This window comes from Ranitomeya variabilis, chromosome 2 (genome assembly GCF_051348905.1).
Source record: "Ranitomeya variabilis isolate aRanVar5 chromosome 2, aRanVar5.hap1, whole genome shotgun sequence".
In the NCBI taxonomy this organism is placed as follows: domain Eukaryota; kingdom Metazoa; phylum Chordata; class Amphibia; order Anura; family Dendrobatidae; genus Ranitomeya; species Ranitomeya variabilis.
The window spans coordinates 140,408,539-140,427,324 of NC_135233.1; the positions used below are offsets into that span (position 1 = coordinate 140,408,539).

The 18,786-nt window shown below is 38.6% G+C and overlaps 1 protein-coding gene across 5 annotated transcripts in view; it reads right to left on the bottom strand.

Annotated features, from left to right (window-relative positions):
• Positions 1-18,786, bottom strand: part of UTRN (utrophin) — an 846,507-nt gene that overhangs the window by 337,899 nt on the left and 489,822 nt on the right. Inside the window, exon 1 of one of the 5 annotated variants that reach the window (XM_077283034.1) lies at positions 1,283-4,514. The exons of the other annotated variants lie outside the window; for them this stretch is intronic. Within the exon in view, the coding sequence (XP_077139149.1) occupies positions 1,283-1,345 (63 nt within the window). The 5' untranslated portion in view covers positions 1,346-4,514. Of the gene's footprint in view, positions 1-1,282; positions 4,515-18,786 lie in introns of those variants that run through there. 5 annotated transcript variants of the gene reach the window in all.

The following is an 18,786-nucleotide window of genomic DNA, read 5'->3' on the forward strand; positions in this document are numbered from 1 at the left end:
AACAAGTTGCATGCACGTCTCTTAGTATCTAAGCCTTCGAAAGACAAAAGTGTGTAATAATGACAACTGCTAACAATCAGATTACACAAGATGTATGTTCTCAACATTTTAGAATTATCCATGTTTTATGCTTTACCAATTTAATAGATAAATTTGCTAAAGAACAAAAATCACCTACAGTATATAGAGGAGTGCTGCATAACACCTGCATGTCTAGATACCATAAATGTAAGAGTTGTAAGCAGGACTGTTGAAATTTATACTTAAAACAGGCGTCTTAAATTACCTTTGTCTGCTATCAAAATGCTGAGGCACGAAACAGGGGAAAATGCGCTTGGGTTTAAGGCTAAACAGAGCAGTAAGTATGTGAATACAAGTCAAAGGCTATGTGCACACGTAGAATGGTCCACTGCGGATTTCTCCGCAGCCGATTTGATAAATCTGCAGGGCAAAAACGCTGCATTTTTGCTGCAGATTTATCATGTATTTACCGCGGTTTTTCTGCGGATTTCACTGCGGTTTTACAACTTCGATTTTCTATTATGGAGCAGCTGTAAAACCGCTGCGGAATCCGCAGAAAGAAGTGACATGCTGCGGAATGTAAACCGCTGCGGAATGTAAACCGCTGCGTTACCGCGCGTTTTTTTCCGCAGCATGAGCACAGCATTTTTTGTTTCCCATAGGTTTACATTGTAATGTAAACTCATGGGAAACTGCTGTGGACCCGCAGCTGCGGAAATGCTGCGGATTCGCAGCAAAATCCGCAACGTGTGCACATACCCTAAATGAGCACATGTCCTAGAAAGCTACTCAAAACTACAAAGTCTATACAGTTCCTGACATCATGAGCCTCACATTTTAATTTAGTTACCTTGCTAATATAATTATATAATTACTATACATTAACCAATTTGTATATTCCAGTTTATATTATAAAAATTGTATGGTGAATTTCCACAAGCAAAAATTTAAATAAAACATACAAAACAGAAAAAAATATCAATGAAATAAACACATAGTATGAATGAAAAAGCTGTGTTCTCTTAAGTTCTGTAATCAATTTTCCAAAAATGAAACACATTTTCTAAAAATGACAAAATACATAGCAAAGCTTGTCATCTTTTCTCTATGTGTGTATACGTTCATATGCACAAAATTTTATATATATATATATATATATATATATATATATATATATATATATATATATATATATTTGAATAAATAAGTATTTCGGACCTAATGATGGACAATTTGGTTATTTTTACTCAATCCAAGATACCTTCTCAAATTTCATTAGCAGCTCTTGCAAGCTGAAGTTCATACCAATCATTGTCAGATACATCCCATGTGGACTACATCTTTCTGGTAAGTTCCTTTAGCCAGTCTCCAAAGTCTTCAGTAGCTTTTTAATCCAAAATCTCACAGCCATAAAAATGTTAGGTTTCCATTATACTTCTCAGTCTTCACGTAATGTTGCCATCTTCCACCATTCCGCCAAAAACATCCTAGGGCTGAAGCCCTTTGTACAGGTAAGCCCGGCCATGTCTGCTTTGCTAACCAGCCTCCATAATGATGCTCCCAGCGACGGCCTACAACTTCTCTGATTTCCTCACCTCGATAATGACGGGCAGGCCTCCAGACTTTTGGCTCCAGGGCTTCAAGTTCATGGATTGTTCTCAATTACACAGAGAAAAAAAATTAAATTGAGATTCAGGGTGGCGAGACTTCCAGGAGGATAGATAAGTGAGTGAAGATGATGCATCCCACAGATTACAAAGTTCTGCTGAAATAGGTGACCCTGACCTATGTAGGACATCAGCTAACTACATACAAATAGTATGGGCCAAATTTGCCACAGTAATGACAAGGTGAATTGTAGCTGCTCATCTTCGAGGATGCTGAGCTCCAAGTGGATTGCAGCTCCTTCCTACAACTTGATCTGTGACGCTGTTCTGCATAAGGATCCCATTCCCATCCTGACTGTATGAAGACTAACAATACTATTAAGGGGAGTAGTTTCTTTTCTTTTTTTTTTCATTCAACATTCTCCTTTTTCTGCTACCCCCATAGCAAGTCTACGATTATAAAACACTCCCACTTCCTGAGGCCTCACTCTCTGCTTAACTTCTGTGCCTCAGGAGAAAACTGTAGTAGAAAGCTAAAATTGCATGCCCATACTCCCCTCCCTCCTGTCTCCCCTTAAAATAAAAACAGCACAGGGGCATGGAAGGAAAGGCTCCACTTTCAAGCTGTGTTTAACCCCTGTGCAATCACAGATGTCAGGTCTACTCTGGAAAACAAAGTAAGGGCAAGGGAACAGATTAACTCTCTAATTGGCAGGTGGGTCAGAAATGTAGGAGAATGTGAAACAGTGCACTAGATTGTCATACAAGCCACCGCTGTGCACCCAGGATGGACGGCTGACGTCTTATTACAGCACATTTCTCTAACTGGACTTAGCTATTGCTTAAAATACATATTGTTTTATAAAGGTCCTCAAAGTTTGTAGAGCAGAAAATGCCCAAGTCACTGGATAACTATGATAGAATTTTACACTTTTTTTATTGCTGGACTGAGAGGTGCCATTTTTTTCACCATAGCGTAATTAAAACAAATATTTACATCTGAGAAACTAAAGTAAAAGCCACTTGAAATACAGCCAAAGTGACAATTAACGGGACTGTGGATTACTGGACAACCCCAACTAAAGCTCCACAAAGTGCATCATCAGAGAATAAAAAAATGCTATACCTACCTCCCAGACTGATGCCATTCATCCGTCGTTCACACTATGCCACCTGAAGGTAACTGGACATATTTCTATATTGTCTTGTTAAGTCTATTTCATGTGATCACTGAAACCAAGCAGTTTCCACTGATCGGCTGCAACCTTCAGTATTCCGTCGGCCCTGATTTGTGACGGCTGCAGCGGTCACATGACATAACATTGTACTGCCAATATCATAGCATCGGTATCGGTCTGAGAAGTGAGTATAGAATTTATTTATATTAGAATCCACCTTTTGGCCATTCAAAAAGGGGTTGCCCAGATCAGGAAACAGAATGGTGAAACAAAGCCAGGGCCACAGAGTCAGGTCACGGCCCCATGACTTCCCCAAAGAACTATCCGACCCGGTTCTGAGTACCCCACGGCCCTGGTGGGCGTGTCACATCTACAAGAAGCACAGAAGGCGGACCGCATCACAAGAAGAGAGGAGGCACTGGACCAAGACCTGAGACGCCCAACTGGACCGCCCTGTTGGGGAGTATAATAAAAAGTCTTTTTTTGCTTTACAGGGCGATTTGGAGTCATACATTCAGCATTTTAGAATGCTGTCACATGGGGCTGAAAGGTGCTGGCCATAGGTTATATGAGGAAAACCTGGTAACAGATTCCCTTTAATGCTTTTACACTCCCAACATTCATGGTCTGAGTACAGCTTGAAGTTTCAATGATTAAAATAGAATTAAACTAGAAAAACTGTCTTTGTGTATATTAATAAGCTCCCGTGGAGTAATGACCACAATGTAGAATCCTATAGAAGCCTTGGTAACGAAGATAAAAATAAGTACTAAATAAAAAGGTCCATATCTCTGGTACTTTATGATTGATTTTGAAAAAATGGGGTTACTCAAGAGTTGCAACAAGAATAAAACAAGCACAAAAACTGGCCACTTTTCACCTGCGAACAGGTCCTCTTTAAAAACACAATTGCACAAACACATTTTACATTAATTTCTTCATGTTCCCCACAGAAGCTTAGAAGGAAAAAAATGTACGGTTCTGTAGCATCTTTACATGCACAGTGAGCATCCACTTTGCTTAAACAGTTAAGAGCAACAGAAGTTCCTTAAAAAGAACACCAGACAAAAAGGAGCTTTGAAGCATGGCCTTAGGGAGTATTCCAGACATATTCTTGTATTTCTGAAGGCTGATTTGTACATGTTGCTCAGAGATCAGAGAACATCAGATTCTCTATATTTCGGTAGAGTAAAGGTTAGGCACAGCATTGCCACAAAGCTGATGACACTTACAGCTTTGGAGAGAAGTCTCAGTGCACTGTGGTATCTGGTGGAAGAGCCATAGTATTTCATAATACAGTGAAATTCCTTTAATCTGGTAACACTGCTCACTTCTCAGCTTTCCCAATAAAGCAGAGAAAGAAGCAACTCATTGTAAAACCACAAAACCTCATAGATCTCCAGCAAGGAGAGATGCTCAGAAGATGGGCTGATGTGCAGCTCATCACATTAGCCTATCACATTAATGTTTCCACATCACTAAATGCACATAGACAAGGTACCTTCCCAGTGTCCTAGTTTTATCACGACAATGTGTTTTTTCGTTACAAAGTATTTAACCCTCAATGCACAATTAAGGCGAACCTGACAGCTGATATATGCTGCCCGATTCAGGGCTGTTAAACTATATTCTTCCCTGAAACGTCACAGAGTTTCTAAGTGTACTTTCATATTGCGTAATGTGTCTCCATAGGGGCATATGTCCGAAATCCCCCAGAAAATGGGCCAATGGGGCCATAGACTGTAAGGGTGCTTTCACATTGCATTCTGTGTCCCAGTCGGGGAATATGTCCGAAATCCCCCATAAAATGGGCCAATGGGGCCATAGACTGTAAGGGTGCTTTCACATTGCATTCTGTGTCCCAGTCGGGGAATATGTCCGAATTCCCCCACAAAATGGGCCAACGGGGCCATTTACTGTAAGGGTGCTTTCACATTGCATTCTGTGTCCCAGTCGGGGCATACATTCAAAATCCCCAGTAAAACGAGTGAGCGTGAGCTCTTCTTGCACTTATTTTGGGAGTGTTCACCTACAGGAGGCAGATACTCAGACACAGTCTACTACGTCTTAGTTTCCACCTCCTGTAGGCATACACTCACAAAATTTATGTACGGCAGAGCTAACGTTTGCTTTGCAATCACCATTACAGTCTATGACCCTGTCGGTGCATCCGTCCGGACCCTGGATTTCGGAGGTATACCCTGACAGGGACACAGAACGCAATGTGAAAGCACCAGAAGTTAAACATATATGGTTGATAATCATACAGCCAGTGTCTGATTCATGCTGCTGTGGGAGTATCGGCTTCCAGGCTCCCTTTAGGTTAGGCCACGTTCACACATTCAGTATTTGGTCAGTATTTTACCTCTGTATTTGTAAGCCAAAATCAGGTGTAAGTGATAAATGCAGAAGTGGTGACGTGTTTCCATTATACTTTTTCACTGATTGTTCCACTTCTGATTCTGACTTAAAAATGCTGATATAAAATACTGATCAAATATTGTACGTGTGAATGTGGCCTTAAGGTTATGCTTTACTTTCCAGTAACAGTCTCAATGATAGTAATGGAAAATATAACATTATAGGGGATCTCTCCAAAAGATCTGGATATGAAACTACTGTACACTCACTAGTGGTTCATCCAGTTTCAGTATTTCAATGTGCGGATGAGACCTCATAACCCAAAGTAGATCGTTCTACAAAAATACAATGTAAACTGATATAAAAACATAAGTGCAATAGGTCAGTGGCGAAGAAGAGATTTACTGCAATAAACCATCATTTTTCAAAGAGTATCTAGCACACATGAGAAAGCTGGCATTTCTAGCACTAAGCCTCCACACAAAAGGGCAATTACAAAGTAAAAACACCGGCCACGGATTTACAGTATTAACATACACTACAGCTCAACCCTGCTGGTAACAATATCATTTTCTCCATGTGGGAATTATTGCACTGCCTGAAAAATCTTATATCCGACGAAGTAAATCTTGTAACAAGAAACAGGCTGTGCTGTGTAAACTGACCATCCATTTATATAGGAAACAGGGAGGGTGACAAAGAAACCTTCAGAGCCGCACAAATGATATTGCAAGTCCCCATTATCTATGCTTCAGTACATATTACTGTCTTTGAAATATGTCAGTGATTATTATTAACAGAGCACAATTGTTTTCATATTTTTCTCATAACCATTGCTTGGCAAAAGCATTGAAAACAGCCTTATCCTTCTAGACAGTTTGGTGTGTGTAAAACTCAGAAAGGGTATTTTATCCATAAGAAGTGATGATATGTAATGTTAAAGGGGTGGTACAGGATTAGAAAAAGATGTCTGCTCTCTTCAGAAACAGTGCCACATTTGTCCACTGGTTGCATGGGGCATTGCAGTCCAGCTTCATTTCCTGAATGGACTTCTCCACTAGTGTGGCTCCTGTCATACCAAAGTCAAGTACCTACCGGACGGCACACTGACCTACAGGACGGCACACTGACCTACAGAATCAGCCACACGTACATTGAAGAACTTGACTTTTGTTGAAAGTTGCAAATTATTGTGTTGTATTTACATGAGCAATCCACAGTTTAATGTTAAAACCCTAAAATTGTGTAATGGAGGCCCAATTCAACATACAGTAGGTAAATCCATATTATTCCTTAACAAGACATCTAAAGACTAAAAAGGTAATCTAGCAATAAATAATTACTTAAATAATTGATAATGCTCTGGATATAACAATTCTGACAGAATACAGTATATAACCATTGAATATACCTCCAGAATACAAAAGTAATATATTTTTAGAAAGCCATGTTACCGCCTTGACTTGTTTCCCCTATGAGAAATCAGGTTTATCAGGAGGTCAGGAGGTACGGCAAGTCTTCAGTCCTATGTAGGACATACACACATATGACTACTCGGCTTGGCTCCGCTAAATGGGGAGGTGTTTGACATTGAGAGGTATACGAATACACACTGGTTAACCAGTCTGTTCAAAATCATTAAGTTTGACTGACCTGAAGAGCACATTCAGAAATCTTATGTATACAAGTTCAATCCACGTTTTTCACGGGTAGCACTCGTACTTATTATAGTCTATGGAGCTGTTCACATGACTGTAAGGTTTTGCAGACCGAGTGCTCTCACAAAATCACAGAGCCATGTCCGAATTGGATCTGACTGTCAGATCAATCTCACCGATGTAAGTCTATCGGTCCATCAAAAAATCAGACAGCACTCGGAGGATATCCTTTTGCTGTCTATTTTTCATGAACTGTTTGACAGGAGACGCTTGAGAAACCTCCATCATTTCTTTTTTCATAGGAGAAAATCTGATGAAACTCTAATGGTAAAAAGTGAACAAAAACAATGTGGAAACTTGGACCATTTTTTGCATGAGATGCTGAGAGAAAGCCTAAGGCAGCAACAACAACAGATCTGGAAGGAAGAACGGACAGGAACACGAAGCGCCATGGAAAGACAAGCCGCTGCATGGGATTTACCATCGACAGATAATGGAGGTGGCTGGCATGGAGAATTCCTGCCAATGGCTGGAGAAAGCTGGACTCTGAGACAGCACAGAGGCACTACTGAAATCTTAGCGGCACAAGAGCAAGCACTGAGTACCAGATCCATAGAAGCAGGAATATACCACACAAGACAAGACCCAAGGTGCAGTCTATGCAAAGGAACCTTAGAAACTGTCCAACACATAGTGGCAGGATGGAAAATGCAAGCAGGAACAGCGTATACCCAATGCCACAACCAAGTAGCGGGAATTGTATACAGGAATATCTGAACAGCATATGGGCTAAGTCCAGGTGGGAGACCCCAGAAAAAGTGGTGGAAAAAGAAAGGGCTACAATCCTGTGGGTTGAAAATATTTTCAGAATTTTCTGTAAATGACATTTTTATTTATTAGAAAGCAACTTTTCAGATCTCATCAAATATTTGTGACAAGTGATTCATGAAAACATGATGGGCCACTTAGTAGAATAGTGCGACAAAAGCACTATGAAGGACATCTGACATAAAACCAGAATTAAAGCACGCTCATAAATCAATGAAGAGAAAATCTTGTATCACTGATGTTTTCTGCTGCTTTGTCTATGCCTCATAGAATGATACAGAAATCACCTTGAGCTGATCTACGTTTCAGTCCCACAATGAAGCCAACAACAAACAGATAACACAGTATTTTTGCAAGAAGGTGAAGGACAGGCGGAAATAATAAGAAAGCAGAAAGAATAAACGTTCAGCTAAGATTGACTAAAGACACCTAGGTGACCTCATAAATAGGTTTTTCATAAGAGACAGAAAACATGGCACACATAGTTTGTGATGAAATTTATTGATAATGTTGATTGAAAAAAGGCTAAAACTTAATAATGGCATTTTTATATCTGAGATAATCTTATGAAAGTAGTCCAGGGCAAGAATCTTGTTCTAATGCCAAAGATCATAAGATATCTATAAAGTAGCAGAATGGTTGAGGTCACGCTGGTCAGGGAGATTTGCCTTTTCAGAAATTAATTCTACAATAAACTAATAACAGATTTTAAGAGTCCAGCAAAAAAAAAAATAAATCATCAAATAAATTACATATAAAAGAGCTTATAAGAGTAAGTTACACAATTTAATAGTGTAGTTCAATTATCCCAGGTTCCCCAATCTGGTTTCGGTCACCTCCACTTTCTGCTCAGAGCTCAACAAATGGACAAGTGTTTATTTTGTTAGCAAACAGCTAATGTCATCAAAGGTCATCCCTACTCTGCTATGGATAATGAATACAGCCCTCTTCATCTATTGCTATGGTTATGCGCCCTTCAAGAAATTGTCTCCCATGTTTATCACAGGGAAGGTAACCCTTGATCAGGACTAGGGTGGCTAGCAGACAAATGGGGCACTTGGCGTAATAGTGAGTCATATAACGTAAAAAAAAAACCTCTGTCATCAGGTTTTTGCTACCCCAACTGAGGGCAGCTTCATAAGGTTTACATACCCCGGAATTAGGATTTAAAAAGAGAAAACACAGTAGTTTGACAATAAATGGCTTCACCCAACCACTAACTATGAGTGGAGAAAAAGTTTTGGTGTTATCATTCATATTCTCTGAAAAAAGACCAAGAAAGCAAAAATTCTGCAGGGGTATGTAAACTTTTGAGCACAACTGTATATGGGTACAGACCCTGATTTCAATGATGTATCACTTATTGAGCTGCTTGTTGTATTTTTAATAAAATCCCCATTTTATCTGCTGCAGATCTAGCAGTTCTCTGAATGCTGAGCTCTGTATAACCCCGCCTACAACACTGATTGGCGGCTTTCTTTGTACACTGTGCATAAGAAGAAAGCTGCCAATCCGTGGTGGGGGTGGGGTTATACAGAGCTCATGAATATGGAGGACTACATTGCAGCAGGTTTACTAGTCCTTTAGTGATAATCTCCTGCTAATTTTAACAAAACTACAGCAAGCAGCCCATATCACTAGAATCAGGGTCTCTGTATGTACAAGATGCAGCTATCAGATTAGGTGGCAAAATCTGGTTACAGATTTCCTTTAGAATACAAAAAGTTGCCCTACACCAATTTAAATATAATATTATACTGTTCCTTATACTCCATGCCCATTTAAACATTACACACATTGATCAAAAATAGACATTTTGTCCCACAAATAATCTTTTTGAAGCTGTAATATTATAGCTTGAAAAAGCTACCACAATGGGTGCAGTGGCATTTTTTGGATATTGACTTATTCCAGGGGGTGGACCCTATTTGAACAAAATCACTCTATTGGTGCAAGACGATGTTTTGGATATTATTTATAACACTGGTCTACAAAAAAAAAAAAAAAATTCTGGCATGGACTTTAAGTACAGTTTTAGACTAATTTGAAGGTGCTGAATTCAAATCTGATCTTATAATTTCTCGATCACATCACGTTTTTGTACTACAGGTATATAGCCCATTTTCATGAATTCCATGATAAATATAAGTAGTGTATGAAAAGTTCCGGTTTATACGGTTCACTAAGGTAAATTTAGTTTTCATTTAGTCTCCCAATAAATGTGAGAATATCTTTGTTTTCTTTGAACATGCATAATTCCCATTTGTTATGATAACACCCTTGTTTTCTGTGCTACTGGGACAGTAGAGCTACAGCAGAGCATTGGGTGAAAACTGAATGGCCTCAGCAACAGAGTTTGTCATCTGGCAATAAGAATGTCATTCATGATCCTCTAGTGGATAAAAAAGGACATTGTCTTTCCTCCCTTACACATAAAACTTGGATTGATGAAGCAGTTTGTCAAAGCTCTCAATCACAGTGGAGAATGCTTTAACTATATATGTTCAACTTTTCCTGGTCTTAGTGAAGAGAAGAAAAAGGCTGGAATATTTGATGGACCTCAAATAAGAACACTTATGAGAGACCCAAATTTTATCACATCAATGAATGAGACAGAAGAAAGAGCTTGGAATGCATTTTGTAATGTGGTGCAGAATTTTCTAAGGAATAAGAAAGCAGACAACTATGAAGAGATTGTGGAAGAGCTACTAATAAGTCTGCAAAATCTTGGATGTAGAATGAGTATCAAGATTCACTACTTACACAGCCATTTGGACTTTTTTCCACAGAACCTTGGGGATGTGATCGAGGAACAAGGGGAGCGTTTTCATCAGGACATTAAAACAATGGAAGAATGGTATCAAGGCCGGTGGGACTCACATTTGATGGCTGACTATTGCTGGAGCTTCATGAGAGACAACCCAGAAGCTGTACATCACAGATCAGCCAAGAAAAGAAAGATCAAATAACTGCCATTTGTCATACATCTGTGTGCCATATATACGGTATGTGTTTTTATATTTTGTAGTTTAATTCTGTAAGTATATTTGATTTGCTGTACATAGACTTTGTAATCTTTGTTATTCCTGGATTAAAAATATACAAAATGTAGTACTGAAAATCATGTGTATTTATCATAAAACATTAGGAGTAATTTTCATCAAAAATTGAAAAGATCTCGAAATCCTGATGTGATAGCCAAAAACGTAGTTCATATTCATAATCAGCAGCCAAAATTGACTTAAAATATGTTTTACAACCTTTTGCCAGAAAAACTGCGTTAAACAGTGTTATTATTATTATACCGCCATTTATTCCATGGTGATATACATGTCAAAAGGTATACATAATAAAAAAAATCAAGTACAATAACCATGAGCTATACATGTCATTGACTGCTACAGAAGGTGAGAGGATCCTACAAGGGATCGGTGGAAGATACAGTAGGTGAGGGGAGAACTGATGGATGTTTGAGTCAAATAAAATTAAGATTATGCATGTATCTATTTATTTATATATGTATGTAACTCTTTAGAGGGCTGGACAAGCCTTCTAAGCACAAATTCAGAATGTTTAAATGACAGAAGAACTTTAAACCAAGCAATATTTCTTTAGTGACTTCTTATAGTTTAAACTGAACAAATTAATGTCTGTAGAATTGAAATGTTCTAAAGTCTAAGCACTAAATTTACCAATGACCACAAGAAACATCTGTACACTACAGCCCCCCCAAATGGTTATTAGAAAACTCTGTAGATCCATATGGCCTGTAAGAAGAGCTCTTTGGCAGAGATCCTTATAAATTACACAAGGTGTTACAACATTCACTTGCCATATATAAGCAGCCTGACACATGATGGACTGAGATCATCCTTTCCATGTTTACTATCAAAATACAATCGAATGGAACTGACAACTAGAAAGTAATGTCTATTAATTCCTAGATTTTCCATATTCAGGCTTTGGAATAATTTAGAATCTTGGAATCAAAGTAAATTATACTTCAGCATAAAGTTCTGCCTCAATGTGCAGACACAAGGGAGAGAACGTTAATATTCATTAGCTAGATGTAGTCTTTGGCTCAGAATGAAGTGCTTAGTGGTGACAGCTAACTGTGGATTAGCGCAAAGGTTTGGGATGCCGTCATCAAGAAGTTAAACTATGTGAAACACTTTCTCTACACCAATTAATTGAGGTTTATAAACTGTGCGAGATCATTGAGACTCTTTTCTTGATTTGCAGCCAAACCGTGACCTCAGCTAAGGGAGGCTCCAAGCTAAGGAGGAAATCCAGGAAAATATATCTGTTTTACATAGGGCTGCAGCTAAAACTCACCAATTAAGTTTAATTACGTTTTCTTGCAATCCGGAGTTGTGGAGTCGGTGTCCATTTTGGTGGACCGACTCCAACTCCTAAAATATATCATAAATTGGGTAACGCAGGACAATGCAGGATGTGCTATAAATGTTTTTGTTTTTTTTTCTGTTCCTGATCTTAGGATCTTGGCTTTTAGTTGAGATGAATCTGTGCTGCACTTTATGTACATGCTCAGTAGTGAGGCAGTGCTGTGGAGTCGAAGTAGAGATGAATCTGTGCTGCACTTTATGTACATGCTCAGTAGTGAGGCAGTGCTGTGGAGTCGTAGTGGAGATGAATCTGTGCTGCACTTTATGTACATGCTCAGTGGTGAGGCAGTGCTGTGCAGTTGGAGTGGAGATAAATCTGTGCTGCACTTTATGTACATCCCATTTTCTTGTCTACCTATTGCACACATTTCTTGTCTACCTATTGTACACGTAATAGTTAAAGGGGTTTTCCACTAGGTTTTAACTAAAACTTGCATGGCTTAGGGGGTGTAATAAAATAAAAATACCTGTACTCACTTCCTTGAGGAATATCGCTCCTCTGCTTTCGCAGCTTTGTCTCCTGCTACACTACTGGCATATTTTGTGGCGGCATCACATGAATGCAGCAGCAATGCTCATTCCATCTGTGTCAAGATTTTAAAAGAACTGAAGGGGCACTGACTTACAGAATCCTGGCTGAGAAGTAATGAAAATTGATGATTGGCTGCAGCAATCACGTGATGCCCACTTTGGCGGAGGTGGATATTGATACTAGCAATCCAACAGGGGACACATCTATGAGAGCATGGGGTTTGTTTATTACACCCCCATGGAAATATGAGCTTCAATTAAAATCTGATGGAAAACCCCTTAACATAAAAATATATTTATAATGCTCATTTGTAACAAAGTCAAAATCATGCTGCAAACTCTGGCTACCAGATCTGGAAAAATATTAAGAAAAAAAAAAGAACTCTGCGCTTTCAATAACAAGTGATTTTAATACATAAAATGCAACTGCAGGATTTAATATAATTAATGTCACATTATGATGCAGGATATGAGGTTCTTATATTTGAACAGTAATAAAATACATGGTGACTTCTTAATCAAACAGACTGGACGATTCGCCTTAGGGCACATAAATGAATGATTAAACTCTTCATTTACCTGGAGTATTTACCATAAAGTCATGAAGATAACTGCACTCGTTTTATAAGTACACCTCTATTAGATACTTAGGGCCTGATTCATTATTGCATTTGCTACCGTTTTTTTTTCTAGTTTTTGGTGTTCGGCGCCTATTTTTTATTTGCCTTTTTTGAAGTGTGACCCTTGTTTTTTGCCACTATGGTTAGAGATTAGGCTTCCCAGATGTTTTCGCCTGATTAAACATTTACTACTTTTCAAAAAGACGCAAAATGTGTTGCAAATGTCCTGCAGTCCCTCCTGAAGTGAATCTAAGCACACCAGAATTATTTTTGCACTTTTTTTTTAAGCATTTTGCAAAACATGCACATTTTTATGCTAAAATGTAATTAAGATGTTCAAAGACAGCAAATAATATAAGATAAAAAAAGAAAGACAGCTGAAACCCCCCCCCCACAAATGATAAATCCGGCCCATCTTCATACTGGGCCTCTTGTTAAAGTAAACCAAAAATTTTGGCCAACTGTTGCCCAAACATGAAGAATTAGGATTAGTTTTTTTTGTAATATGTATATCAGTATTGTGTATACTGCATAACTGAGAGAAAGCTATTTAGTACCTATTAACAACACAATGAAAAATTAGAGAGAAGAATTTAGGACTCAATCCTCTGCAATCAATCAATCAAATCAATCAAAGAATCAATCCTCTGCTGCTGATCATAGCCTAATGCCATATATAGTTCATCTGTTAGTGCAAGTGAGCAATTAAGACAAGCTCAAATTAAAAATTAGCTATGGAGGTTGAAAATCTTATCCATTATAATAAGGCTACATGACCAATTTTTCTATTACTCGAGTCGGGTACATTGTGCACATCTTCTTCCAAGGTGTTTTTAGTGTGCTGGATAAGACTTGAAAAAAAAAATCTCCTCTTACCCGTTACAGAAATACATGGACAGCACATGTAGAACATCCATGTCCTATGTTCTTTTTTTTTTTACAGGCCTTTGGCGAGTTTCATCTGCAACACTGATTTTTTTTTAGGGTAATTTATTTGCAAAAAAAAGGGACATGCGAAAAGGCACATTTATTGTAATAGATCTGTGATCTATCCATAAAAATAATGAGAACCGCATGTAACACAAAAAGTGATGGGTGAAACAAGGGCTGTGGAGTCGGTAAACCAAACCATCAGGGGCGTAACTACAATAGGTGCAGGGGTTGCAATCGCACCCGGGCCCTGGAGCCTAGGGGGCCCTAAAAGTCCCTTTGGCCTATAGAAAAAGACTATTGCTATTAAAGATTTAAAATATTTGGGGGCCCCGTTGGAGCTTTTGCATCGGGGCCCATGAGTTTCAAATTACGCCACTGCAAACCAACTCCGACTCCTCAATTTCCCTGACTTCTGACTCAGACTCCGGCCCAACAACTCTGACCCCACAGCACTGCCTAACTACTGAGCATGTATATAAAGTGCAGCACAGATTCATCTCAACTAAATGCCAAGAGCCTTAGATCAGGAACAAAAGAGACGTTTATAGGACATTTTATAACTTATCAAAATAATTATAAAAACATTTACAGCACATCCTGCACTGAACTGCGGAACCCAATTTATTATATATTGTAGGAGTCAGAATCAGTCCACTTTATACCGACTCCACCTCCGCCAAAATAGACACCAACTCCACAGCTCTGGGTGAAACTAGTCTAACGCTGATTGCCAAAAAGGAGAACTTGTATCTCATCTTCTCTCCTGGAAGCAAGACTGGAACTAGGAGGAACTGAATGAACTGGCAGGTTACAAAAACTCCTGCTGATCATGTCCATGACATTGACAAAGAAAGCCAAACACAGCACATGGCTAAACTTTCGTACTGAAGGCTTGAATGGAGGGTCAGGGCGCATGCGGTACCTGCTGCTTAAATCAACTCCTTCTGGCTGTGGACTTCTAGCTGGAGAAGAACCAAGGGAGAAGAGAAGGACACAAATTCCTTGTTCCAACAATTGAGGTGGCAAATAAGATTCAGCGGATAGATGACAACTTGTTTACACTGAAAAATTTATTTACAGCAAGTTCAAACTATTTTTATTGTAAGAGTCACAGAGCCACATACTAAACCAGTAATATTTAATTAGTTGTCCTTAATGCGCGCTCCTCGCAGATCATGGAAGAAAAATAAAATGCTTATAACGAAAATTTGTACCTTAAGAAAAATATAAGGTCTACCTATCTGGGTATCCAGGCTCCTGTTCTCCTCAGCACTTAACAGCTCACGTGAATGTCTGTCTTTTTATCATGTTTTATAATGGTAATGGTATCTAAACAGTGGGCTATTAATTGATCATCTTGGAAACTGGCTTCCCGCTGCTTGCTAATGGTCCTGTAGTCAATACTTATTGTTTAATTAACCTCTGCTATCCTTGATAAAATACTATATATTTATATTTATATTGTGATGAAAAGGAAGATGTATTAAGAAAATTATAAATAGTAATGATCTCAAATAATAAAATGTTAAATAATTTTATATGTAACTTTAACCAATAATTAATCCCAAAGTAAGACTATGAAAATTAGTCTACATTGCGCACATAAGACTTGAGCAATACGTTAACAATAGTGTGGACAAGCACATATTACTTAGGAATACCAGACAGCCCTTTTCTACCTATGTCTTTACTGAGGAAGCAGCTGCCTGGTCATAAGGGATCAATAAAGTCAAGATACATTGCTCTCTCCTGGGAGAACCTGCCTCTAACAAATAATTCCCTATATACACAACAGACAGTAGGAGAACTCCTGAGTCCTGACATATTCTTTTAAAAATAAGTTTGCCATAATTCTGCCATTTCAAAAGAGAAGTATGAAAAAAGAGAGTCCTCCTTGTCATCAAAATCTCTTTGATATGGCTAATAAATGCTTTTTCTAGATGTACAATACATAAGCTAAAATCACATATTTTTGTAGGGCAGGCTGACCAACTAATTTATATGGAACCTCCGGACTCTCACGCAATGGTAGCTGTGTTTGGCTTTAGGTAAAGGCCAATATGGATGAGTTAATCAGGAATGATTGTTTATTTTAACAATCATTAACCGATTATTAACTTGTGTGAAAATGCCAACAATCATCCGATGAGTGAGCAAAATTCTCTTTCTGTCATTAGGTGGTTGGATCATTAACGTAATTAAAATCATTGTTATTGGCAGCACATCGTCCTGTGTAAACAGAAGATGTGCTGCCTAGACCAAAGATATTGTATGAACACAGAAAAATTATTTTAGCAAGTGTTTTGTGTGCATAGAAATCTTGTTTGCCAGTCTAAACAGGTTATCAAGTAACTGATGATATAGCCAATTTGAAGTCTTTTTAACAGCCAAGGTTGTCAGGTGTAAATGCACCATTTCTCCAATCTGACTTCTGCCAACATACTGTATCGCTTATTCTTTCTCTCACATTGGAAGAGTTCATAACTATTAGATTGTTAGTAAGCACAGTACCTGTGAGGTTTGGATTTTTAGTCTGTATGACATCATTATGGTTTAATTCCTACAACTCTGGATTACTCTCACATCACTTAAATGCGATAACTGATGAGTTAACTGTTCTGGAATGGAATATGCCCAAGTGTTACAGTGTATTGGGTTTATTGGGTTTAAGAGGAAAAATAGTCCACGAAATAGGCAATCAATATAAAAACAGAAAGAGTCTGACTTCTTATACCCCCATGATCAGCTGGTGGATGGAACATGGCCCACTGATTCGTGAACAGCTCCAACCATTCTCTTTCAATCCTTCTAATGTAAAAATTCTATGTGGAATAATATCAAACAAGAATATTGCATTAAAGTCATGACACCTCAGACAGGTTCCAGTGGAAATGGATCCTAATAAGTCCTGATACATCACATTAACCCATAACCCGCTTGACATTGGTCTGTTTATTTTCTGGCATTAAGGTGGCAAAAATAGTTCACTCCATTATTAGGCACTTGAAGCATCACTCCAACATTTTGGTTTTATTTTCAGCGCTGGAGTGGCACTTTAAATGTAAGCCCCATGCCCCTGTTCTTATACTCACCTTCCGATAGCTTCACCTTTTACAGACACTGCTCTGGTCCCCCGGCACGATCTTGTTCCCGTATATTCTGACTGGCCAGAAGTCAGACGTTGCATCATAAAAGCTCAGTGCATGTCTATGAAAGCCAGGACCAAGCTCTGGTTGTATTGAAAGTGACCTCCGACACGCTCCATGAAACACTGGAGCTGCTGGCAGGTCACTTTTTGCCAGAGACCGATGAGAGCGACGCTGAAAAAAGATGAAAGTGGCAGCAGGTGAGTATGACACAGGGGGCAGGGGAATTCCATTTAAAACCACCATTCCAGGTGCAATAAGAAAAAAAAAATGCTGGAGTGGTGCTTTAAAACATAGTTGATCATTCACCAACATTAATGTGAACAGAGCCAAGATCCACTAATAAATGATCACAAGAAAAGTATTTCCATTGTCCTGGATGCAAATATAATAATGGTCTACTTATTACATCTCTACAGTTTGAATTATTAGTAAAGTGACCTCAGATATATTCCAAATTGACTACAATTTAGATACAGGCTGTGCAGATAAAAGTCATACGAGCTACAGTCAGAAAGCAGCCCCTTAACTTGGGTCTCCGTCAGTCGATATATCAGAGGACTTGTTATCTGACAAAGAACAGCAGCCTGTTAGGAACAGACACAAATCCATTGAATGACATTAAGTAAAAGGAAATGAAACAATGGCGATATGGGAGAAAGTTAAACAAATAGTGGGCACATTTTACACGTACCAGATCATATGACCTGAGATACAGATACTACAGGCAAAGAGCCAAGACTCCAGTCATTAGTCCTTATCTGAAAATTAAGCAAATATAAAACTGCACATTACTTTTGTTCTGTCTTCCAGAAAATGATTTAAAGTCATTTTGCTCAGTGGAAATGATGTGGGAATAACTGTAATTCCCTGTAGTAGATAAACATCAAAAGTCACATAATTAGAATTAATAACAAAATATGCTCTTCCGAGCGCTCAGAGCTGCTTTCTTCTCTCCCCAGAGGAGGATGGCAGTTAATGCAGCAATATTCTTCACAATTTCAGTTCTGGAGTCTCACCTCCAGGGACAGCAGTGACTACACATGTACATATACTTTCCTATGTTGGTGAATATTCAGTCTTGCTAAGGAGCTCAGACTTAGACGTAACATTTGTGGCATACATGGTGGACATATAGGTGAGCCATTATTAAGTTGCTCTCTAGGAGACATTTATACTGTAAAACGATATTACTACCGTAATATATTTTATGAAATCTAGAATATACATAAATTAAAAAAGGTGATATATTACAGAGGAACAGGACAAGACTGGATGGTGTAATGGTGGACAGCATTGGACCCATCGCAAGCACCATAGAACCCCGGTTAGATGCCAGGTTCCATTGAGTTAGACAGCAAGAGTAATAGAAATTTGGGTAAGAATGCTCTATGGTTCTCAAACTAAGACTGAGGTAGACAGGGCCCATTATAGATCTGAACGGACTTGTATTGATGAAAGGTCCATATATTCTCGAACTTATGCTATACCAATACT